The sequence below is a fragment of the Xenopus laevis genome, chromosome 3L, assembly GCF_017654675.1.
Source record: "Xenopus laevis strain J_2021 chromosome 3L, Xenopus_laevis_v10.1, whole genome shotgun sequence".
Lineage (NCBI taxonomy): Eukaryota > Metazoa > Chordata > Amphibia > Anura > Pipidae > Xenopus > Xenopus laevis.
The window spans coordinates 79667618-79695441 of NC_054375.1; the positions used below are offsets into that span (position 1 = coordinate 79667618).

The following is a 27824-nucleotide window of genomic DNA, read 5'->3' on the forward strand; positions in this document are numbered from 1 at the left end:
ATGCGGCAGCTGTAAAAATGATAAATGATGCAAGGTACCGAATGATATTAAAAATATTTAAATGGTACATTTCTCTATTTATTATAAGCATCATTCAATCTATAAAGCATCACATAATGTAAGGCAATTGTCGGCATCTTAAAATGTCATCTTTATTCCTTTTTTTAAGAAACGGTATCAAAAGACAGATGATTTGTATCATACATTGAGTAGTATAAAATGTGTAATCTTTTCTCTTCTAGCAGATGAGGTGTTAAAGGGGTTGTTCATCTTCATGACACTTTTTCCAGTGCAGGTAATTTTAGGTAGTACACCAGATATAAAGACTTTTTAAAATTTGCCTTCTGTTTTTTTTATTTTTAGACATTAATTTAGCATATTTACTAAAACTAAAATTCATTTAAATTTTGTTTGGAAAACAAATCCAGCCAATCTCCTTTCCATAATTTTGACTCATTTATCAATAATTTGTCTCGCAAAAATCGGGAAATTACAAAATTGACTCGACTTTTCTGGATTTTTGGACAAAACCCCCAAATTTTTGCATTATCCAACTCAGATCACCATGTCAACAAACAACTTCAGGGACATATGCCATTGACTTTTACATGACCTTGACAGGTTTGAAATGGCATATTTTCGGATTTTTAACAGCTTTGGAGTACGATAAATCTTGAGGTTTTTTCCACTAAAAATTAGGTGCAGCCTCTGAACTGTTACAGGTCGCTACATTAGTTAATTATCTCACTAGTAAAATTCTCAAATTTCTCAAATTGATCGAGTTGAAAAAAACTAGAACATCATGAAGGCTATTAACATCTTTAAATGGTTCAAGGGACCGCTGCCATTGACTTCTACATAACCTCGACAGGTTTTAGCTGGAGTATTTCAATTCAATATTCAAGCTATTTCCATCTTATGCTATATAAGAGTATAGGGCTATAAAAAGGAATAATAAATCTTAAAGATTTCGAGTTTTCTTTTTGTAAACCCTATAAAATTTTTAGTTTTTTTATTTTTAACCCGAAAATTCGTTTTGACTGAAAAACTTGAATTTTTCAGATTAAATACAACTTGACCTTTAATAAATCTGCCCATAAGGGTTTACATACTCGATCTGAGCAAATAGAATATTTATCCATTAATAACTTGCTTGGTATTACTTTGCCTGATGGTATTTAGGAATAGTCTAATTATTTGCATGTAATTTAAGTTTTATTATATAATTTCATCTGGAGTCAATAATAGCATGCTCTTCACAATATTAGAAGAAACTATAAATCCCTATTTTATAAAAAAAAATGTATAATATTTTAATGTTGCAGCATCTTAAATGAATTACAAAAAAATCAAGGTTTTTGCATTGACGACAGATCCTTTTAGTTATCCAAATTGATTGTGATTATGTTATAAAGAGACTCTGGAGATTTAAAATCTCAACCTACTTGCATTTTTTATAACTTTATAATCAAAGAATGCTATTTTTTTAAAAATAAAAATATTAAAGGCCAATTTTAAAAGTACTGCCTCCAGACCCTATATGATATGAACAAAACATTAAATCACACTGAACTATACAATTAAACGTTGCTCTTATTCACTTATTCAGGGTTGGACGGGCCCACCAGGTCACTATATTCCAGGCCCCCCGAGGTGATGCACGAACATCTGGTGCACACCAGTGCACATGCGCAAACGTGAGGGCGCACGCTGGTGTGAAAAGTTGTAAAGGTGATTTATACAGACTACAGTGGAGGGTTATTTTGGCCTGTGTGGGGGCTATTAATAACATGGCATGCAGAAACCAAAACCCCTTTCCTTAGATACTGTGTGATGATTTCTCTTTTTTGCAATAAAGAAGTGTGTCCTGCCAGCTCAGTCCGACCCTGGCTCTAAGTGCTTAATTTTCGTAGATGGATAAGAATGTGCACATGTTTAATAACAAAAACATATGGATTAAGACTTGTTTTCAAATGTTTACATCCCCAGAACAAAAAAGTATTATGTACAACACTGAGGCATTGACAGTCGGCGTGTTTCTGCCTAGACAGGCTTGGACTGGCAAACTGTACATTCTGGCAAATTACAGAGGGGCTGCTGAGAAAACCATAGACAGTCACTATATTATGGACCAGTGGGGGCTGTTTCAGTGTTTATGGACAAGAAATTTCTGGGTCTATTATGAATATCAGTCTGGACCTAGTATAGGAAAACACAAATTCAAATATGAAGTTTGCCCTGGATTGAAAACAATGTGCAAAGTTTAACAAAACAGACAAATCTGGAGGAAAACTGGTAAATTTACATTTTGTAAAATTAACATTTGGTAAGTGTTGCAATGTTTTTTTTTAACTTTCCCCCTGCACCAGGGCCAGTGCTTTGGGCCACAGATCTATGTATTTCCTGTGTTCCCCCCATGAATATAGTGTTGTCTGTGATCAGCAGCCCAGCATTCACAGCGAGCAGGTGGGAGGAGGCATGCAAGCATCCCTCCTCTTAGACCCTGCTCATTACCAACTTGCACATACAGTATAGAGGAGCAATTTAGGAGCACTGGGGGGGAGGATGCAATGGGGCCCTGTACTTACTGCCAGTCCTGTGGCAGGCGGTAAGGACGGGGCTGCCTATTGTCCACCACCAGTGCACTCCTCATACTAGATTTTTAATGAGGTATTGTCAATCACTGTGAAAGACAACATGCAGGATTTTGGATATTGAAAAAAAGTAGTATATTTTGTTCCTACTATTACCTTTTAATAAAGAGAATTCATGGTTAACAAGGCAAAGGGTGTCTAGTCTTTTTTAAATCAGTACTGAGTGAGTATGACTTTTTTGCTATCTAGATGAAAAACATAAATACATTAAAAAGCTATAGTTTTGTCTTTAAGACGTTTGCATAGTTGGTAAATAGGATGCAATAAGAAAAAAGGTATTGGTGTTCTACAGATGACAGTTCTTTGTCTTCTGGCTGGCATTTTTGTATATTAGCTACATTTTCTTTTCTCTTCTAGCCAGCAGCAGGATGTGTTTTGGCTTTGAACTCATTTAATTTCCTCAAAATTGCAGTGCTATTTCTAGCCTGGGTTCAATGTAATCTTTTTGATTCATCCAATAGCAAGCTAAAAGCCATATACTCAGAGGAATAACATCAGAAGGATATTTTAGCCAACATCTTATTCTTCTCAAAGCTTAGGACAGAGAAAATACAAAATCATTTTCTGTAAGTATCTTAGGCACAATTAAGATACAACAGACATGCACCATTTTTAAAGACTTATAGAGCTTTGTCTTTCTGTCCAAATATTAAAAATGTTATTTATCTTTAAAAGCCATATTTTAACAATAATCAAGGTTCTGGATTGTTAACCAATTTAGTTGAGTATTACAATCTCATTCTTAAAAAAAGATGCAAAACACATAACTAAAATTACATATTATGCAGAAAATGCAAAAATATACAGGATGTCTTCAGATGGGTAAAAATGTTATAGCCTATTTTATGGAGATTTTTTAATATAGACAGCAGCAACAAATTTTGCATGTAATATTGGCTGTTTTGGGGAGTTCTTTTCTGTGAAAACTCATCAGGAGAAATCACTGGTAATGTATCTTTGAGTAAAAATTTATGAGAATTACCTGGGTTACCAAAAAAGCAATTATCACCTTAAAATTAAAACATCTGTGTTTTTAGGTGATAATCACTTGCATGTCATTTCTTAGAGACATTTTAAAGTATTTTTTGTGTGTTTTTATTTTTTTTCCAAGCTATATGAATTAGAATGTCTGCAAACTTAACACTTTATAAAAGTAGTCAAGTCTGCCATAGATTTTATAACACCGTTTTCCTTTAATACAGTAAAATGATGTGCAATTTTTTAACACTCACAGGTGATAGTATATCGCCTTTCATTGTAGTACAAGCAAATGGTTTTTCTGATATAAAATACAGTCATGGGATCAATTATCCAGAAAACAGTTATCCACAAATCTCCAAATTACTGGATGGCCATCTCCCATAGTGTTAATTTTATCCAAATAATTCAAATTTGTAAAAATGTTTCCTTTTTCTCTGTAAAAATAAAACAGTACCTTGTACTAAAAAGATATAATTAATTAGTTTGAAGCAAAATAATGCTATTGGGTTTCTTTAATGTTTAAATGATTTTTAGTAGACTTAGGGTAATGAAATCCAAATTACAGAAAAATTCCTTCCCTGGAAAACCCCAGGTCCCAAGCATTCTGGATAACAGGCCCCATCCCTGTACCACATGTAAAATAATTATATATTTCTTTCTAGCAATATTAGTATGACGAGGAATAAATATTTTGAATATTTGTTCAAACAGTTGGAGAGTAGAAACCAGATGACTAGGTTGAGAAGAGAGGCTGCCTTTCATAGTTTATTTCCTTCAAATTGATTCTTCTAATGAAGTCTTAATAGAAGAATTGTTTGCAGCATTGAACTAAAGTTTGCCATACATACCCATCTTGATTTAAGCAGTATGATTGAGCATATATCAGTTTAGGGTCAGTTTATACAGATTTGATTATAGTTGGTATACACAAACTGAGAATTTCACCTACTTTTGCACCACTTTGCCAAATGAATGGATGCTGAAAAGATAGATGGACTGTTGGAGGCATGCACCATAGGCAGATACAAAAACTGTAATCTGATTTGCTAGGAACTTTTGCAATGAGGCAGTGATTTGGGCGTATTGCTGCCTACTAGTTCCACTATACCAGCAACTTTGTAATATCCTCCAAATAACAAGATGTTTTGAATGGGAGATCTGGAAGCACTGTATAATTTTTTGAACACATGCTGTTGCTTACTGCGGTCTATCCTTCATAAGTTTCAGGGGAAATCTGGGAGCCAATAAATATAAATTAATAGGTCAGATGACAGCTACATAATAACACATAACACATAACACATAATAATACATAATTAATAACACAGAAAAAGGTGTGCCCATCCAGTCCAGATTATTCCAAATTCTGGAGTGTTTGTGACAAAAAATTAACATAAACCTACCAGATGAATAGCATTCCTTTCTTGAATCTAATGCCCTATTAATTGTAGATACAGATGTCATTAAAGTAAGGAAGCATCAGATGCAATCCCTGTCTACAGTGCTCAAAATTGCTGATGTAATTGCTGATAACTGATATCAATTATCAGTTATGTATATCACAAATATTTTAAATGTTCTATGCGGTTATCAGTAAAATCACCAATAATGTCTTATATCATGTGCTTGTATGAAAAATGCTACCAAAAATCTTTTTGCAAGTGAAGACCAATTAAAGAGATACTGACATCAGAAAATAACCTTTTTTAATACCTGTTATAACATTGTCTTTGAATGTATTTGCCTGATGCTTTTACATTATCTTTCTTACTACCCTGTTCCTCTATGAGGGGGCTGCCATATTTGTTTAGCAGGAGTCTGTTAGCATTAGAAACGCTAACAGTTTGAGAAGGGAAATGTAGAAAGTTTTTAGTGTCGGTATCACTTTAAGGTTGTGTGTGATCTTTATAGGCAAAACTTGTTTGTAGCTTTAATCAGAACCTTGTTTACATAAGCTTATACAACCATTCTTGAGAATGGTCCTAGACCAAAACATGAAGCTGCTGCTTTTGGTTATAAAAAGTAGATAAAGAAAGGTATTTTTGAGTCTCTGGATGAGCAGCAACTTCTTTAGTATTATCTAGAGTTCTATTGCACCATATATGCTCAAATAATTTTCCAAAGCATGCTAAAGAGTAAAAAATCTTAGTTTATTCCATAATCATAATAAAAACATGTTTCAGAAAATTATTTGAGCATATATGGTTGTACCTCTGTTTGGCCACTGGAGGCTTCTGGCATGCTACCATAATGTTTATTTGATTCTACTCCCTAGCTACCTATTTAGTATTCTATTGCACCATGGCAAGATATACACACAATAATTATTTTTCCATGATTTATCAACTTCTTTTTTTTTCAAGTTTCTAGTGTATGTATGCTGTACATTTGCTTTATCTTTCAATAATCTGTACTACAAGATATAAGTTGCAATTTATTTGTTGCATAAACTTAATGGAAAGGTATATGCTAACATTTATAAGAATTCAAATACTGCATTGCAGAAAATTATTAAATAACCTGAGACAAATTACATGCTGTAAAACTTACAGTTATTGTTAGAGTATAAAAATGCCTCGAAGTTAATAGTCATTAATTTCAGGAATTCACTATAATTACATTCTTATAAAAAATGTAACATGTGTCTGAATATTTTAGCTCATTATTAATAACTAGTGTTCAAAATCAATGAACATTTTACACTTTTTTTAAATACTCTTTTGAAAAGGTCAAGAAGTTATTTAGTCTTAGAGGCACATCAAATTTGAATTCTTAAAGGGCCAGAGTATGATAAATCTTGAAAATCAAATTAGAAATTTTTTACCATTAGAAAAGTTTTGACCATTAAAAAATGTTAAAATTCGTATTAAAAGTTTCAATTTGACCCTTAATAAATTTGCCCTTTATTTTATATATGAGAAGTAACATGGTTAAAAGGAAGACACTAAAAAACGTTTAGAGGTCACACTAGAGGTCATCTATTAACCAGTGTCTCTAATAAAGAATAATCTTTACTTTTCCCCCCCAAGAAAACCCCACAGTATAGTTAATGTAACATAGAAGAATACATGTAAAAAAAAATGATTCCCACTTTTAAACAGACAAATTCACAGAAATTCAGTGTAATGGAATACCATCTTTTTTGAAAGGCAGACTCGCTAGAACGACATCTCTGCAGGGTTCCAGTCAATTTAAAGTTTTAGTTTAGTTCAGATATGTTAATATAAAGTTGTATATTAGCAGTGGTGTAACTAGTTACTGGCATGTCCAGGTGTAGGATTTGCAGCCTGCCACCCGCCCCCACAAATCGACATCACACCGGCACATGCACCAAAATAATCTCCCCCTGCCCATGATAAGACTGATGGCGTCTCATGTATGATTGCAGCCCCGGTAGTTATGCACTATATACCAGCATTTTTCCATAAAGGGTTCCCAAAAATTTCAAAGTTTATGAAAATAGGCAGGCACTGAAGACTAAAGCTGGCTATACACCGGCCGATAAAACCTGCCGACAGACCAAGTCGGCAGCTTATTGGCCCGTGTGTTCGTAGATGCGATCCGACCGCCCCGTATTGCTAGAATTATGATCCGATCGTTGGGCCCTAACGATATGTGGGCATATCGGGGAGCGATAAGCTCATTTGTTGACATCGCCAAACGAGCAGATCTCTACGTGTATGAAGGAAACTACATCCCAAATAAGTTGAAGAAAGCCTAACATGTTTCATACCAAAAATGCACACTTACAGGCATTTAGTCGTAGGCAAATTTTTTAAGATCATACTGATTGTAATATTAGAATAAAAGCAAACATTCTAAATGTGCTTTCATTCAAGTATCTATAGCATTTTTTAGTTGTTTACACTACACAGGATAGAACCTGTTCTTATAGTAGATGAATTTTGACTGGTTGCTCTGCATTTAGATATTGTGATCTTATGGCTAAGTGCCCCTATTAGGCAACTTGGAATGTAATTTCCTTAAAACCATTTTTTTAACCGCAACTACTAGTATACAGTATGTGGTCATTGAATCTTGTGAACTGATAGTCTGGGGCATGTGGCTATAGACTCAACATATTTTCTGTTTAGCTAGTACACAACAATTTATATTGGTTTGTCTATTTTTATCCCAGAATATTCCAGCACTTGTGGACTCAATAGTATTATTATCATTTACTCTCCTAAATTGTTTGGATAATTCAATAATAAGGTATTTTAAGAATTACTGTCACTTAAAGCTGTTGGAATATTCTAGCTTTATCTTATGTCTTTAAAAATCGAAAATTAAATACAAGCCCTAAAAGAGCTGCTTTTAATAGATACAATTAAATAATTAAATATAATTCAGTAAAAATGTTATGTTAAGTATTGATAAATGTAAAAATTTAATTTCCAGTACTTGTAGAAAGATAAGAAAATAAGTGAAGTGCAGTTCACATTTATAATAGGAAACATTTACATTTAAGAAATGTAATTCTGTTAAAAGAACCAATTTGCATTAATTTAACCTTAAGTCATCATGATGTTCTCATGATTTGCTCTACATAGTAGAGCAGGATCTGGGACAAAAGTGGCTTTTCAGGGTATATTATTATTTATACAAAATACTATTTAAGCTTTAGATTTTAATTTTTGCTGAGCTGCAAATAGCTTTCTGATATGTAAGGTTGTTAGGAGTTTGACTTTAGAAAACATCAAAGTTAATGTAAATTTAAATACCAACCACAACATTTTATATCTGCTGCTTGATCGACTATACTCTCCATACTATTACCCCACCCTAACTACAACTGTTATCTTTTAGGAACTTAGGTACTCAACATTAAAGATCTAGTTTATGATTTCCTTAAATAAATCATTTTAACTTCACCTTATAGGATTTGTGGTCATTGAGCCTCCTAAGCTGATGGTCTGGGCCATGTGCACAACATATTCTCTGGTTCATCCACACTAATTTATACTGGCTTATTTAAGGAAGATATACTTATATCCCAGAATATTCCAGGATTGGTGGCCTCCATAGTATTATTCTATTTCCATTTCATTTTTACTCTCCTAAATTTTTGAGATAATTCAATAAAGGTTTGTTTTTTAGATTTACAAAATTAATGTAAATTATGTTCTATTTGTCAAAAGACTCTTAATGATTTCCTTAAATCTCAGAACTAAAATGCTGAATTTATTCTCCTATAGATTCTGTATAATAACTATGCTACCATACATTCATGCCATTTTTTTAATGTTTAAATGTTTAGGGGCCAAACTACAGATAACAGATTTTAAAAATTTTAACTAATTTTGTAAGCATTATATACAGAGAAATGCAACAGTGGCCTGCTGTCCATCACTGAAAATAAAACTGATAGTGACTAAGAAAGCATATATTCTGTTCAATGTTCTGCTTCATAAAAAAGAAAATATTCTCCCAGCAGAATCTGTAAAAGTGATTTATAACTAGCCAAGAACTGGTTTGTAGTGGACTGTAACATTTCACAAATTTTAATAATACTGCATTTCTGGTTTCCTTTTTTTTAAGAATATGCCCCTATATTACACTCAGCTTCTTGTTTATCTAATTTTTAAGGCATGCTGAGTTGGAATCATTAATTGTTAGGTATAAATGATGTACACTTAAAGGAATGATGTATGGGATAATATGGTAGTTATCTGGGGAGCAATCCTTATAAAACCTTCCTGTGTATAAATAACTTCTGAGTTATCTTAATAGACATCATTGCCACTTTGTTTTCTTTCACAAGAGTCCTAATCCACAAAGTAGTTTTGACAGAGATCACTGACATTGAAAATGTAACCTGCTACATTAAAGCACTTAGGATAGTTTTACAACAAACACTACACACATTTACTTTGGAACACATGAAATTGTTGATTCAAGAGGCCTTTAGTTGCACTCTTGAGACTTTTACTGAGTGGGAATAGGCAGTAAAAATCAATATTGTATGGGAGAAAACTCAGATACTAAAACAAATCAATAATAAATGAACATTGCAGTACATGTGATCCATGTTTATTTAACAACAAAAATAAATTAAAACCAGTAGATTTTAAAAAAATCTTCTGGTTATAAAACTGTTGTGTGTGTGCATGTGTGTGTGTGAATGTGTATTTAATTTTGTTAAATCTATCCAATGAATGATTTTGCAGCCCTTTGACCATTTTATCTACATATAAGATTTAAAGGTTAGGCAAACAATCATCTTATTTTAAAAGTACAAATGTATAAATGGTTTCCTTCAGTATTGGTTGATAGGGTAAAATGACTTGAACTAATAGATTGCTGATGTATTATAATACTATATAATTCCGTATATAAAACCCCAAATTATTCGGTTTATTGGACGAAACCCAGTGTGTTTTTTTTTCAACAAACTTTTCCCAAAAATCTCCAACCAAAAAACATTGAGGTTTAGTAAATTACCCCATAATGTACCATACATTTTCAGTTGTACAGAATTTATTTTGACTGTTGGAGGCACTTACACTAGTTCAAGAAAGGTCTTTGTCATTTTTAACATTTGACCTTTGTTTGTTTTATATGTGTGTGTGTATATATATAGAGAGAGAGAGAGAGAGAGAGAGAGAGAGAGAGAGAGAGAGAGAGAGAGAGATTATAATTATGAAAGTTTATGTTGCAATAGTTTCAAAGTCACAGTTCTTTCTTTACAGAAAAACTTGCAATACTGAAGGACATATTATTTATTCCTTACCTACAGAGAGAACATGAATTTTTTGTAGCAAGAGTCAATGATCTCAATAGTGTTGACTGACTTAATCTGCTGGATGATTAACGGTCCTATGCTCTGCAGAATGTGATTAATTGTGTGGCTTGCAGCATGCTATGTATAATTATCAAGTGTGAGCAGGTAAATATGAGATTGCTGCTACTAAAGATGTATAAATAGATCAGACCCACATTATAATTTTCTTTGGGTATATATTAAATAACATTGAACCTTAAATAAATGGACTTTGACCCAAGGGAATGCTAAGTAGTATAAATATGTTTAAAATGTGTATATAAAGGAACATATCTGTAAAATTCAGAAAATTCAGATAACATGCCATTGCCCATATTAAGAGTTCCAGTAACACCAAAAAATGGCTATAAGCTTTCTGAAATATTAAATAAAAACGAACATACTGAAACTCATACTTCATGAAATATTGCATGACATGATACCACTGTAACACAATAGGATGTTAAAGTGTTTTTTATTTTTTTAAATTAAACTTTAGAAGGTTTGGGTTCTGGACAGTCCTTCACAGCACCCTTCTCAGGGCCGAATTTGCCCTGAGGTTGTCCTTCTCAAAGGATAGCACGAATGCGCATCCTTTCTTCTTGCCAAAGCACTAGCGCCTAATGGCATGCCGCCCCTTAATTGATTCTGCCCTTGGCCAGGGCCTTTGCGGCCTCTCCACAAATCTTTTCCAACCACATGAATTTGGTTATGCATTAAGCACTCAGAATAGCTTTGGTAAAAATAAACTACTGTAGAAATAATGAGGCTTCCAATATTTAAAACGATTATCATTAAAATCTATTTTTATTGAAGTGATCTGAAGTATTTGCAGGTTGATTTTATGGTTTCAGTTTAAAAAATACTGCTGATCAGCTCATCTTGGCTTCTTCAGAAAATTAAATTTAGTGGTTAATCAATGAGCTTTAATAATTCTTTGCTGTATTTCCATTATTTAATATATTTTAACCTCTTTGGAACTGCATACACATACATATTTCCATTGCTAGCCAATGCATAGTGGTTATGCTGTTTAACATCAAGGCAGGTTGACTAGCTACATGTGAAATTGATCCTAATATGTGTATTTACGTTCATGCGTGTTTGTGCATGATAAGGACCTTAACCTGTGGGCTCCAGTGTGAGCTTGAATCTTGATAAAAATTCAAATGTTGATAAATCTGCTCCATAATGTAGGTAAATATACTGTATTATATTGGTTTTAGGGCAACACGGATTATTATTTAAATATACATCAAGTATAATAATATAAGATCAGTATTTTCTATCTGAAGTTAAAAAGTTGTATTGGTCTCTGTTTAATAATGGCTTCTGAAGTATGCGTTATATCACATGGAATAAGAAGTGATAAAACATGCATATGCTTTGAATTTTACTTCAAATGTATGTATAACTTAAATATTCTAAAAATCATTATACTCATATATAGGGACGAGTGACCATTTTCACCTGGTAAAGTCTTGTGTGAAATTTGTATTTTCACCATTGGCAATTATTTTGCAAATTGTAGCCAAAATTTTGTCATACATTTTGTTTTGCCAGGGGAAAAAAAGTTGGTCTTTTCAGCAGAAAAAATACTCAAAGAAAATGCTGACATAATTATTATGCACCCCTACCACAATAAAGCGGTTATTTATAAAAGGTTGAATCTTAAGAGTTTTCTATAACTTGTATGAACTTCAATGAACTCACAACTTGAATGGTTTCTAAATTTAAAAAAAAACAGAATGGAACAAGCTCGAATCGGCGAGTTTGGCGAGAAAATACTCAAATCAATTGAATTGATTGGGTTTTCAGGCAAAACTCTCAAAAAAAATTGAACATGATGAAGGCTATTAACATCTTAAAATGGACCTCTGCCATTGACTTATACATGACCTCGACAGGTTTTAGATGGTGTATTCTCAGATTCAAGCTATTTTCATGGTCAGGGTATAATAAATCTAAAAAAGAATGTTAGCAGAAAAAGAAGGTGTGAATCTTGACCAAGAAAAAAACAATTCAAAAACTCAAATTTTCGTGGAAAACAAAACACGATCCTTAATAAATAACCCATAAAATTCCACCACATTCTCTTAATTTCTATAGTATTGTTTAGAGGCATATTTTTCAAATGGTGAACTCACTTTTAATCACTAATAAATATGCCTCTGAAAATCCCTCAAGAGTGAAGATAGTGGTTGAATTTTACTGTGGTGAGCTCTAATTTCGTACTTAGAGGCAGATTTCCCCTTAGAGGCAGATTTATCACTATTCAAGTTCAAGGAAAAATACAATTATTACAATTATTACAAAAATCTGAGATAAAACTCTTGTTTTCACAACAGCATGTTTTAATTGTTAAGCACGTGCATATTGGAAAAAAACCTCAGACGGAATAATCATGTTTTGTCATTGTTTCATAAATTTTCAAAGGGTCTGAAAATCTCAAAAGTTTTCATAAACTAGGAATAACATAAAATTGGTTGGGACCATTCCCATTGACTCCTAAAGAAACCCACCAGCTTTTACTTGCCAAGTTTCTACATGCAATTTTTTTTGTTTTTTTCTTTAATATATTATGACTATTTAATGTTTAAAATAATATTCTCATGAATATTTGCCCACGTGTTTCTTTCTTTCTTGCATTACAAAAATTCACTTTCAATAACTGATAAATCTGTCCTCGGTGCTAACTTACCATTGTTCATTTTCAGTTCAGACCAGTAGTAATATTTATGGTCTACATTTGCATGAGATCAAACCCCTACAATCAGTTACTGTCATTATGGTGGTCATAAAGAAGGATTCTTCAGTTCAATTGAGTGGTAGTGCAATCCCTGGCATTAAAACTGTTAAGGGGAGAAAAGTCACAGACTTTCCCTAAGCATTTCCCTGCCACTGAACTGAAGAAGCTACTCATATGAGTGAAACTCAAGTAGCTGTAGACTAAACTCTACTAAATATTGTATATAATGACCTGGATAAATAAAATCTTCATAGACATCCTGCAGACTGAGATTTTTTTTTGTAATATCTATCCATTTTCCTCACTGTTCTCACCATAATTTCTCTCTCTGAAACAAATATGGGAGCTCAAAGTTGTCAAGATCTATTTAAACCATACTGTTTGAATGGATATCTTTCTATAACTGTTTTACCATTAAAGTCTATGGGTGCCTCATGTAAATTGTAAAAAAGAATCTTAGAACAAAAAATTAAAACAAAAAAAACCCTAGAACAAAACAATGCAATAAACGCCCAACAACCTTTCTTATTGTTGATATGTGCCATGAAAAAAATTCTATTATACAGGTATAGGATCCATTATCTGAAAACCCATTATACAGAAAGTTCCAAATTAAGGGAACGTTCCATATTAAATAAATAATTCCAAAGGTTCTCTGTAATTCTAAAACAGTACCTTGTACTTAATCCATTAAAAGTATTGAGATCCAGATTACACAAAAACCCCTTTATCCAGAAAACAAGCATTCTGAATAACAGGTCCCATACCTGTACATAAATAAGTCCCTAAGTGAGCATAATCTGTAAATGCATTAAAGGTATTTTGATTTTCTAGTGCTACTTGACCTCATAAATAGAACGCAAAAATGTAAGATTGAAATTTCTATAGGGGCACAAAAATTAATTTGCTAATATAACTACCATATTTTTATGTCTGTTACTTTTTGTTGTGTTTTTCTGCTGTGAGGTAACTTATAAGCATGAAGTAGGGAAAAATAATTGTTTTTAAAAAAAGATAACATTCTTGAGTATAAAAAAGATTTGATTTTCTAAGGAAACATGCATTAGTCTTCTTTTATGTCACAAATTAGAAATTGAACAATCATTTTTGTCAGAAGAATTCGACATTTGGCTGACCTAGTTGGCAAGAAGTTTGTTCAATGTTACAATCAAGCAGAAACTGAAAATGGCCATGTTGCTGTTTTCCTTTCAGAGTTCATTGTCTCAATGAACATTTTCTTAAAACAAGGACCAGAATAGAAACCTTTTATTTCACAGATAAATGCTTTAAGATAATGCACTTAGATGATGCACAAAAGCAAAAAATAACTTTATGGGTGCTTGTAAACTCTGCATTTGAGACTGTATCGAAAAGAAGGCTTTTCTCTATAATCTTGCAGCAAAAGACAAGCCACAGAAGCAACACTGCATTAAACGGCAGGCATACCGCATGTACTGTACATCTTAACGCCAATAGAATCAAATAAACTTGTTTAAATTCATTGAGCTGAAAATGTAACAATGTGGTCTAACAATAAAACTAGTGGGAATATATTTTCCTCTCCAGTACTCTTAAATGCTTAGTTTTTAATTATTTTGAGTTAATCTTTCTATTAAATTGTTTTTAATAATCTTGACAAGCCTTTCAAAGCATACACCATAAATATTGCAGTTACTCCAATTGCAATATAAATTTCCTTTTGTAAATCCTACCACTGAGAGAAACCTATTGCACATGCAGTTCATTGGCAGTAGTAAATGGCAGACTTCCATCGAGAAAAATTTGGATCAGCTCCATTGAACAATGAAATGAAAGTCAGCTCCTCAATCTTAAATAGCTGCATGCATTTACAATTTTCTTTCTCTACACAAATGATACCCAGATCTTCAGGTTATCATAGCTAACCTAAATTAGCCTGACAAAATCTGGAAGGACAAAATGACTTTTTGATGTATGTCCTTCATCATTATGGAGCTGTCTGTAGCAGTCAACCCAGACTTGAGGTAAATAAGTATCAAATTGGAAATAAATCAATCATTGAATTTGTATAAATCAATTATACAAAATCCAATTTTATAAAATCATTATAAAATTATAAGATCACATCATCTTTCCAAGATCACAAAACACAATACAAGTATGCGCATTTTTAAAGTATTGAGTAGTTCATATTTCCCACAGTTGCAATATACATTTGTTTTTAACATATGCACAATGACTAAGCAGATGTGCTCTTATTTTAAAGCTTCATAATCTCAAATACACTGGAGTACTTATTAACATAACTAAAGACCTGGGTAATTGTCAAATGCATGTAGTGTTACAACAATCGAACACACTATACATGTTTCTTAATTTTAAAATTAACCCACACATGTTTTAAAAGGCACAATGTAAGCTATAATTATTAGCTTTATGCCTTAGCCATTACAATGTGGACTATCTAAAAATGATACTGACATGGTATGTGTCAGAAAGCAGTAAAGCTCCCTAGCACTAATATAATATGTTAAAACTAACACCTAACCTCCCCCAGCCAACCTGTTTTGTATGGTAAATCAAAAAATTGATAGGACTGGGCACAGTATACATGAGCTTTCCAGATCTTGCTCTACACTACAACTGACATGATTGCTGTAGCAGTCACCATGACTATGGAGCTGTTCTTGGTTTACACAGGTAGACAGTCAGTGAAATGGGGAAACAATGATGCTGGTGTCAGAAAGATAGGGAAGCAGATTCACTGGCACACAAGGCAAGTGCAAGCAGGAGTGAGCCATTGCAGATTTATTGTGGAAGTGCAATGTTTTGGGAACAACCCCTTTGTAAAGCATCTTTGCATTTGATTTTCATAAGGCCAGGGTGTGCAAGTGTGGATCTACATTGTACATAGAAAGATTTTTAAAGCAATACTGAAATGTTTTTGTAAAAACTTGACATGTCACTAAAGGGTCATTATAATTCCAGGGGGTGCAAGTGCAAAAACACTAAGTGGTGCAGAAGCCTGCCTGTAAGCTGTGTGCATCGTAAAGTAACTGTTGCTGGTGGGGTCTGGGTGCAGGACGTCCAGCCTCCCCTTCCCGATGTAACCTTTACTCTGATTTTGGTTGCTCCTATGAGCCCTAAAGGGGGTACCAGCGCAGGTAAAATCACACAAAATGCTGAATATGGAGCATAAACCTTATTTATTAATAGACACAACTGTTTGCCTGATATATTTTTACAGTTAATATAAGTGCTAATTTGCACCAGAGCAATTACCATTAGCAATGAACCTTATAAATATATGCATCGCCTTTTCACCCTTTAATAAAATTGTTTACCAATTTGTATAAATATAGCTAGAATGCCATAGAACACAACAAAATGCTGTTTAAAACAATAATGTACAATTTTATATTTTCTTTTGGTACAACCCCAAATAAACTTAGACCTATTTATAGGTACAAATTATACTTACAAATAAATTATGTCAATTTATACAGTTTGACATGTAGTACTATCCATTAATTGCTGAGGAACAGTTTCCAGAGATGTGACACTTCTCCAAGTGTCACTCACTAACCAATACAGGAACGCTTGTGTTTATTTTCATTTGCAAGTAATTCTCAGTACCTCAGACTGAATAGTGATAGCCTATATTACAACTCTTGTCAATGCCTCTCACAGAATGCACCAGATCTCCATATAATGTGAATAGTTTTGTCAAGCAGTGCTCAAATACCAGCAAGCCTTTTGGGTTCCTCAGCTATCAGTCACTGCCCTGTAGCTAGTTCCATTAAAAAAGGCCCCACTGGCTAACTGAGTAGTCCATGAGGACATCAGCCAAAATAACCGATAAGACAAGCTAACCCTAAGATAATATTAATAAGGTAATACATGGTTTCAAACAAGCGACCAGCAAATTCTGTTATTAGAACAGGGGTCAACGTTTTCCATATTTATTACATTACAGCAATATAGTATATTAATATACAAAAGAGCTATGGCTAAATTCTACTTGAAACTGACGTTACATTATCATCTTTAATTGACATAGCAGAATTGCATTTTGCCTTGTTTACCCATTCTTAATTTTGCATATAGTACAGTATATAAGTAGTTCCTCTAGTGCAGGAAAAAAACTGGCTACCAACATACTGTAGTTTGTTCCATTTTTATGTTTATCATTCTTTTTATTTAATTTCCTAAATGATAAACAGTCCTCTAGTACCTGAAAAGACAACTATCCCAGCCACAGGATGGCAATCACTACTTTAGTATTTTCCACTGGTTTGGATGGCTTCCCACAGACAGTAATCAATCAGTGACTAGTACCCAGTGGTACTGATTAGGATGCTCGATAAACAGATGCCCAGCCATGTGACAAAGTCCCAATTTATAGTCTTTAGTATATTTAATAGCTTTATATGATTAAAGCAACTACTGCCGTTGTATGTTGAAACAAATTCACAATTGAAAATAAATAACTAATAATAATCCTCTATAGTTATGAAATAAAACAAAATTGCTATGTTATAGGGCCAATTTATCAAACATCATGATGAATATCTCTATCATTCTTACGAGAAAAAATCCCATCACAGTTTTTAAACTAAAAAATTCAGATGCGTATACCTTATTGAGATGCATTCAATCAATGGGGATGTCAGCATTTGTTTCAATAGAAATCATTTCAGTAACTTGAGAATTATCAAGAGCTCATGTCAAAGAGGATCACCATCCAAAAATTATTGTTTGCATAATAGAAAATGGTTTTAAAATTATTTGTAATTACAATTGAAAGCATATCCATTTGGATGTTTATATTTCCTTCAGGTTCTGACCATTGAAACAATGTACCACTAACCAGCTGAATAACAAACCTGGAGGAAAACTGACTTTGGCTACATTGTTTGAGTCCAAACCATAGAAGAGAAAGGGATAACAAAAAAGTTGACATTTACCCAAACAAATATTTGGTAAAAAATAGAGAACAGTTTGTAGATGCTGATAAAAGTCACTTATCATATACCCCTTATTTGCTTAAAAGGGATGCTAACATATGCATGTCATCATTATAATGCCTATGATTAGTTAAAGCACATTAGTATCCATTCAGGTTGTTGCATGTAAATCTGTCATAGGCAGTAATCACTTTCTGACAGTGTGGCATTAGGGGTTGTAGATTATTCGGCTGGAGCACAATGGGAGGAAGCTGGTTGTGCAGTGGGATGTATATGGAGTGCTACACTTAGCAAATGCTTTCTCAATTTATCCTTGATAGTTTTCTGCAGAAACATTAAATAGTATTACACTTAAAAGAGTTCAGTTTGTCTTGGGTGATCTTAATTAAAATAATATCTAGAATTACATCTGTGAAAATTTGGCATGTCCTAAGAAATCCTTTGGGATACCCAGAATGTCATCTGTCAGATGGATTATTCTGAATTGGCATAGTGGAAACAAGATGAATTCCTTGCTGTAAACATGCCAAAAATAAATATGCTTCTGTGGAAAGAGCATGGTGGGGAAAACTGAATTCCTTGCTGTGAGAGTGTTGGAATCAAGTTTGATTATGTTTTCTTACTGTGAAAATGTTGGATAGATATAGGATACTGCTAGGAAGACACGATGTTGGAACAATTTAATGTTTTGTATGACATGAAGGAGGTGAGGTCCACCTCACATGGCTATATTGCCCAAATCATCCTCTACATGGGAAGCAGACATGATTTAGATATGAGGCAAACAAAGGAACAAATATTTCTGATGTAATGTAAAGCTTACCTGTATACTTATTAACATTGGAGACATACATAACTGATGGTGTTGCCTATAGCAACCAATCAGCAATTAGATTTGAACAGTCACCTACAAGTTAGAAAACAAAAGCAAAGCTCTGATTGGTTGCTATGGGTAACTTCACCTGTCATGTTTGCTTCCAATGTATTTATTACAGTTATAGCTGAAGGTCTACCTTAAACAGCTTGCTTTATAGAACAAACTGAAAATCCAAGAATGTGTAAAAAAAAAGTCTTTATCTATAGCAAATAGGCCTCTATATATATAATACTGTATAATATACCTCTATGGATTCCTTTGACACTGGATCATCTACTTTGGATTATTTATTACATATCGGACTGTAGATATATTAAGAAGCAGACACATATAAGAAACATAACACTAAACACATAACAATTTAGAATCAAATAAGCCAATATCTCATAAATATGGTTGTATGGTTAATACAATGTATAACTTTTCATGGTAAACACTTTTACTCTTTGTTACTATTATTGTAAGAATAGTCTAATATTGTAAGCAATTATTTTTTTAGCCTTAAAGAGTTTCCATTGAAACAGGCTAGAGCATAAATGTAACATTAAAGTAACATTTTAGACATTTATTTAGTTTCCTTGAAGTGACTGGGAAAGACTAAAATATGTTATAGTGCTTTGTACAAAGATTAGACAGGCATGGGATTGCAATTATAAATTACAATGCCCTTTCCTTAGTTCACAGTTCTATTCATCTTTTTGAAACATTTAAAGACAGATTGGGCATCAGGGAACGAATTAGCCACAGGACGACCTGTATTTCTGCACAAAAGCCTAAAAGAGGAAAATGCCACCCTGTGTCACCCATTCTTTATTTTCTGAAAAAAACACATTCAGGAAAATAGGCATTTAAACAGCTCTTTCCCACTCATCTAAGAACAAGTGCTGATTGTTCTTACTGCTTACTATCAAGTCAACTTAATTAGGAAAACAGCACCATACCAACCATCAAATGTACAGTATGCTGGGCTTTATGGTGCAAGCTTGTTGAAGTTTATACATAGAAAAAAAACCTGTCTCAATTAACCCTTTCTTGAATAAAAAAACACATGTGTATAAATTGATGTATATATATATATATACATTTCACATTTCTACACACATAAACAATGGAAACCTTCCAGGAACCCTTCTCTCTGGTGTCATTTGTTGAAGTTCAGTACCCTGTATTTAGGTTTTTGTGCATCCTGACAAATTTTAACATTTTATGGTTGGAAACCAGATTAAGCATTTCAGTCAGTTTTTTTTATTGCATTTAATTGCTAAGCACCGCAAAGAAAATATTTTGCAGTATTGCAAGATGAAGTCTGACTGCAAAAGAGAACCATAAAGGTCATGACTTTCCTGACCCAATGGTTTCGATAGATGATAGATAATATCACATGGAATGGCCCTAGAAGTGCATATATGGCAAATCTGTGTAGATAGGTGAAGTAGATGGCAGCCTAATGGCCAACAGCCTTGATTATAAGAAAAGGTTGCACAGCACAATCGTACAGTAGCTATGAGGATAGATTACAGAACATTATCTTGTAAACACTGTGGTAATGAGTGCTGCTCTGTTGCCAATGTCTTCATGGCAATAATTATAAATGGGTGTTGTAGCCTAGTAAAATTACTTTTACAGCATCATCTAGAGTAAATGGTCATTTTGTGACTATATATAGTTATATGCATTTGCATCCATATTGCCCGTTGCTGTTTCCATTATTTAACAAACATGAGCATAGTACTGTTATTTTTACATTATGTTATATTAAAAATATTGACAATGTTACTCCGAATGTGCATTCGTTAGCTATCTCACACTAATTAAACCATTTGATGCTGCATACAAATGGCTGTTATTATACAGTAATTATCTGGAATGGAGATAACCAGAATCTTTACTTTGGCATAACTCTGGGCATAGCTGTAAATGAGGACAGCTAAAAGGAAACAATCCTGGATGAACCAGCAATTTAGAAGCAAGTGCTTCTTAAGTGGTTTATAACTCAGTTGAGATACCATCCTTGGGATCACCCATCACCTTTGCATCCTCAGGCCATTTTAGAAATCCTAATGGCTGCTTTGAGAGGAGGAATCAATAACTTGCCGATGAATGATACAGATAAGAGGAAAGAAGAATGTCTCTTTAAGAAATCTTTGGGTAGAAATGATGAGACAATTTGTATCAAAGACAGAATTCATGACTACTGTGTAGATTAGAAATGAGGCATTTCCATATCTAATAGGAAACCCTTTGTCACATTTGTTTTCAGAAATACTCATGTACTGACTATTTGTAAAGGACATTTTCTCTGCATATAATGTACTGATTATTCAGCCCAGATGGCTTGTGCATGCCACAACCCCATACATGAATATATAGAGCATTTTGTGAAGTCAAGTAAATGACCAGTAAAGCACTTCATAAAAGTTCAATAAAAACAAGTATTTACTCAAACACCATATAAATAATGAATAAGGGGCAGCACATAGAAATACATGCACATAGAACAAGTATATTGAGCTGAGTATGTGTTTGATTAGTATTGGTTGAAGGCTACACAAAATTCTTATGCATCTGATTTTGATAGGAGAAACTGGGCTAGGTAACTTATGATGCTGTGTCATAGTCACTCCTCGTATAGCCATTTGTAATTAAGAGCCTTCTAAGCTGCTCTAAAAACAATTTTACTTTGGGGTTAAAAAAAATTCTGTCTGGTTAGAATTAATAAAGGCGCATAAACTGAGAAAATAATTCTTGTGAACTTTTCAAAGGCTTGTTTTCAAAGATCACATTTTTTTTTCAACACAGGAAACATCTCCCTTGTACGCTGATCTTGACATTTAAACATTGGTGCTTAAAAAAAAAAACTAAATTCCAAGGCACACATGCAAAGGAAAGAAATGTTAGCTTGTTTCATTTGGTCAGGCTGAGATAAAAAAAAGTGTTTAATCAATACATCTGCATAAATAGTTTGCAAAAGCCATGTAATATTAATGAAGGTTTGATATCTGTCATTACATTGCGTGGTCCATGTGCATAGCAGACAGACATGATAGAAACAGTGACACAGAATCTGATAGATGCAGGGTATAAAAATATAAATACTTTAGCTGTAATCATTTGCATGATACACTTCCAACATTAATGAGCTATTACAAGCAAAGGGATGAATTAGGTCAGTTGGAATGCATCTTATGTTTTCATGCAAATGCCTTATGTTCTGAGCCAGTTAACTAACCAGGCGCACATTAACTGACACTTATTGATGAAAGACTTCATCTTCCTTAAATAATAGAAAAGGTGGGTGAGCAACATTTACTTTCCATTTCCCTGTCATGTCAATGTTGTCACAGATAATAAACCTGTACAGGACATTTTACTGCACAGATTCGGATGTGAAATGTAGCAGTTTTGCAAAATAGGATAACAAACAGACTCTGCTAATAATCATGTGGCAAGATGTCCTTGCAAGGTCTGGGAAGAACAAGACATCATCACATTTGGGATAACGGTTTGCTTAAAAATATACATGGTATTTGACAATTTCAGTACCAACAGGCTTTAGAGGAAAACATAATTACCAAACAGCACTGCAACAGATGCACTGACTGGCAAGTCATTTTTCTATGGTTTACATTTTATAAATCCCCAAACAAACAGTAAATATTATATCTCAAGATATATATATATATCCAAAGTGTGTGCCTTCTTACACAGCCATATAAATAAAACTTGACTCCAGCTCTACCTGGCAAGTACAAGAGGTGGCAGAATGAGGGACCACTGGGATTATACCCACAAGGGCTAGTAAAGCATTAGAGAAACTAGCAATAGGTAAGTTAAGATCACAAATTTGAGTAGAAAAAACAGGAAGGTTTTTCTGTATGCTTTGTGGAAGAAGGAAATGAGGTGGGAATGCATGAATCTATAGACAGCACATTTGTAAGGTTGCCTAATTTCAGTGGAATGACTTTGTTTTGAGGCAGTGGAGGGGAGCTGGCGCTACTGTATGGTCTTGGGCCTGAAGCTGAGCTGCAGAGCTGAGAACTTGGAATTTGCTACGTCCTATTTGCACTCCCTGCCCTTTATATAGAACTTTAGTGCCATCTATTGAAAACTTGCTGAATAAAAGGGGATCAGGGCACCTATTGATCTGGATTCCAAACAAGCCAATTACTCAACGTGATTTTCCCTCCCAAGCTCGGCTGAGAGCCATTCCACCTGCACAAGAGCGTCTCTCTGTACATAGTGTTCATCTGCTAATTGCTACTAAATGCACAAAGCAGCACATTAGCTTGCCCTTAAACACACTAGCGCAGATCCACAACATAGGCAATGTTCATTGGCACACAACATAGGCAATGTTCATTGGCACACAGCAGCACAATGCAGGAGATGAGAAGGAAAAACACACAGAACCATATTTACCTTCTTTAAGGAACTGGGAGTGGATAAGAAACAGAAGAAAACAGCAGACAGCCGCTCCCGCTAATGCCCATAAAGCTTTCAAGAGCTGCATGTCGTTTTTTCCAACTCAACAAATCCCCACAAAGTAACGCAATGAATTCCAACCAGTGTGATGCATCAAGGCTCCCCGAGAGCCCCCCAAATAGCTCGCTGCTGCCGCGCTAACGCCAATAAGTGTCAGGCTGCTGCATCCTGTGCTCGGGCGCGGGGCACATCCATGAATCAGCTTTCTGTTCCTCCGAGTTGGCCGGAATACTAGGCACGATTGCGCAATAGATCGCGGCCATCAATTCCTCGGGCTTAGCAGGTCCATTCCGCCCCCGGGCTGCAAGGGATAGAGACCGCGGCTCTTGTGTCTCCTACTTGCACTCGAGGGCTTGGGCTTGTTCTGATCCACCCCCTCTTTGCTGCAACTTCGCACAGGCTGCCAGTGAGACCCCCTCTCATGCAGCAGCAGCAGCAGTAGCCTGGGATGTGCCTCTGCGCGTTCAGGGGGGGCTTCCTTACGTGTTGCTCGGCATCTGCTGCAATTCTGCAATCCTCCTCAAAGTAGCTCCTCTACCACTGTGCAAATGTAGCGCTCTGTCAGCTCCACGTCTGGCTCCTGTGCTGCCTCGTTTAGTCTGTGCCCTGGATTGATTGGCTCAGCCCAGGGACATACCACTAGGCAGGCTCGGTGATAAGTGGCCCTATACATTCATTCCGATACAATCATCCGACTGGGAGGAAGAAAGGGGAGCTAGACAGTTCGGCTGCTACTGCAGGATCCCTTTCTGCTGCTGCTGCTGATTGCGGAGGTAGAAGCTCTCCCTTCCCACCTCTTCTTAGGAGATGTCTTTTTCTTACCAACGAGCTCCCTCACATGGAAACGCGCTCTCCAAGGTGGTTGGCAGGAGGAGTGGGTGCCAGCTCCGAGGCTCAGTGCCACTGCCCGCTCCTTTCTTATTTAAACAGTGCCACAGCCCGGCGTAACTTTCTGCTCAGCATCCTGACGTCACCAGCCACCCCTTCCTCCCTGATCTTTTCAACCTGTCCCTCGACCCTCAGTCACCGGTAGCGGCCGGCCAGTTGCTGCTGGTCAGTTTGTAGACGAGGGAGAAGCAAGCCAAGGAAAGCTGGAAGATTCTCAGTGCCAGGGCTCCTACTCCTCACATTCACCAGCAGAGGGGCCAGAGCTACTGGCAAATGATTTGGTGACAGATTATTATTTGCACTACACCAGAGGGGGCGGCGGTTGCAGAGACGAATAAATACTCTAGGAAGGGTCATAGAGGGGCTAGAACTCCAGTCTAATATTACACTGCAAGGGAATTGAATAAAGGATCCAGCAATTTTTATGCAATGGGGTAAATGAATCATACAGTCCTGTAAAATAAAGAAACGTGAAACACACTAACATTTAATATAAATACTAATAATAATAAAAACAATCCAGGAAGTATGTGTGTCTGCTGAGTGTGTGTAGAACTGCTGTCGTTGCTATTTGCAGCCAGTCTGTACACTGGAGCTCAGTGCAGCTCTCACTGTCACTAACACATATTCTCTGGTTGCCTGGACACGGGCTGGAAGAATGGGAGCCTCAGCCTTTCCTTCCCAAGTCTTTCTTTAGCAAACACTTTAAGTTTTTCAGGCTGCCCTAGTGACCAGCTGTGGTCCCTGCCTGGGAAACCTGTCGCACGTATCTTCCCAGGCAACTTGCTGCTGCTGCTGCTGCCTCTTGTAACAAAGGACGGCGGACACTTTCACAGTAATATCCAGTCAGAAGCAGCAGTAGACTACTACACGTTATTAGCTCACACTTGGCGGCCAGTGCGTAGTCTACTAGTTGTGTTGGTCGGGGAGCAGAGTCGCGCAGTGTATGTGTAATAGTTTAATCAGGGCTACAATCTGCGCAACATTGTACTGCAATTTCATTGGACAGACACTCAGACTCAGAGTAGACGGCGTTAGTTCGGTTATATGGCTAAAAGAAAGCAATGGCACTAATGATTGACGCTCTGACAGGCAGAATATTATGTAGTGAGCCTATGGCACAGCTATGTGTGTATAAGCGGGTGTCACACACAGTATGATGCTTCTGTCACATGATCCTTGTGCCATTAATACTATCCCCCGGAATAATAAATGAAACAAATACACTCACTGACCCCGACTATTTAAATTACAGCATTTAAGCACATTCAATACGGATAATCACTTTCAGCTTTATTTATTTATTTTCCAGGGGATGGAGATCAATTTCCCTCCGTTGCAACGCGATTCATCTCTCGGAGACTTTGCTCTAGCAATTTGCATCCCACGCACCCGCGAGCTCATTGCAATCGGCGCTGCGAGTGGAGCTGCTGCTGCTGCCAGAACAATAAAACATCTGATATTAAAGTCTTAAATACTTCCCATTTCATGGAGCCTACAGACACACAATGGATTCATTTTGTAATTATACTGTATGGGAACGCGAAGTCACTCGCTTTTATTTGTGGAAATGTAAATGTTTCCAAGATGCTCTGTGCGGGCAAAGGCGACTTGTACCTAGCGCGCCTGCGCGGAAATCATCTGAAACAGGAGCTGGATAAGGCGCTGTTTATTTAGGAGGTGTATCAAGGGGCTTCATCTGAGGGAGCTGAATAACAAATAATCCTCTGCCCTTGCAGTAAAATAGCAATTACTTTGCAGTTTAGGATTTGAAAAGGATTTGAAATGCACTTCTAGTACCTTATAGAATGGCTAATTCTAAGCAACTTTTCAATTGGTTTTCATTATTTCTTTTTTATAGTTTTATAGTTTTTTGCCTTTTTCTTTTGACTCTCTGCAGCTTTCAAATGGGCGTTGCTGACCCCTTCTAAAAAGCAAATGCTCTGTAAGGCTGTAAATGTATTGTTATTGCTACTTTTTAATTACTCATCTTTCTAATCAGGCCTCTCCTCTTCAGATTCCAGTCTCTTATTCAAATCAATGCATGGTTGCCAGGGTAGTTTGGACCCTAGTTACCAGATTGCTTAATATGCAAACTAGAGAGCTGCTGAATAAAAAGCCAAATAACTGAAAAACTTTTAATAATAAAAAATGAAAACTGATTGTAAATTGTCTCAGAATATCACACTCTACATCATGCTAAAAGTTATTTCAAAGGTGAACAACCCCTTTAAGGACTCGTTTATCATAAAAGCAAAAAGGGCAAATTAATTCCATTATTTGTCATGCTTTTAGTCACAGTGCAACATTCTTTCTACAATCTAAAGCTGGCCATAGACGCAAAGATCTGATCATACAAATCAAGGATTCGTACAATTTTCGGACCGTGTGTGGAGAGTCCCGACATTTTTCGTCCGGCAGAGATCGGTCGTTTGGTCGATCGGACAGGTTAAAAGATTTCTGTCGGCTGCGGGTTATATCTCTGCATGTATTGCTGATCGTACTATTTTCAGAGGGAGACTGTTACTAGCTTTGTCGGACATAACATCATGTTCTTTTGTACTTTATTTGATCTGAATGGTTAGTGGCAAGTCGGGAGATGGGAAAGTCCAATCGTACGATTCGTACACATCTGTGCCCAACTTTAGAGTATCTGCAAAGCAGAACAAAATATTTTGCCATGTACCATAGGCATATCAATTTGAGGTTGTTACTGAATTACACAGGTTTGAGAACAATTTTCTCCTGTCATATTGGAGGTGGGTGATACATAGAGATGCACTAACACTAGGGGGCCGATTCACTAACTTCGAGTGAAGGATTCGAATGAAAAAAATTCGAATTTCGAAGTATTTTTTGGGTACTTCGACCATCGAATTGGTTAAATTCGTTCGAATTCGAAAAATCGTTTGACTATTCGACCATTCGACCATTCGATAGTCGAAGTACTTTCCCTTTAAAAAAAACTTCGACCCCCTACTTCGGCAGATAAAACCTACCGAAGTCAATGTTAGCCTATGGGGAAGGTCCCCATAGGCTTGCTAACCTTTTTTTTGATCGAAGGATTTTCCTTCGATTGTTGGATTAAAATCGTTCGAATCGTTCGATTCGAAGGATTTAATCCTTTGATCGATCGATCGCAGGATTAGCGCTAAATCCTTCGACTTCGATATTCGAAGTCGAAGGATTTCAATTCGAGGGTCGAATTTCGAAGTATTTTTAACTTCGAAATTCGGCCCTTAGTGAATCTGCCCCTAGGTCTGGACTGAATACACAGAGTCCCAAACACCCTATGCAGAGGTCCATACTGCTCCCCACTAAATAGTCAATGCAAATGGCAACTTATAGCAGCCTTTGCAGCTATTTGCCAGAACCCACAAATTTCCAGTCCAGGCCTAACTTATACTCTTCTCTTCTCCTTAGTTAGATGCTATTTCACTGGCTTGAATATCAAAATTTATCATGTACTGTCTCTTTACAAATT

General features: G+C 35.4%; 1 protein-coding gene across 3 annotated transcripts in view; it reads right to left on the reverse strand.

The window, feature by feature from the left end:
- The window catches only part of tafa5.L (TAFA chemokine like family member 5 L homeolog), a 263103-nt gene extending 238477 nt beyond the window's left edge, over positions 1-24626 (reverse strand). Inside the window, exon 1 of one of the 3 annotated variants that reach the window (XR_005966290.1) lies at positions 23390-24626. Coding sequence is in view for 2 of the 3 variants with exons in the window: in XM_041586434.1 (XP_041442368.1) it covers positions 23390-23480 (91 nt within the window). In the remaining variant the exon portion in view is untranslated. The remainder of the gene's footprint in view (positions 1-23389) is intronic. The other 2 variants (XM_041586434.1, XM_041586436.1) reach the window with 2 other exon arrangements.
- Positions 24627-27824: the final 3198 nt, after the last annotated feature.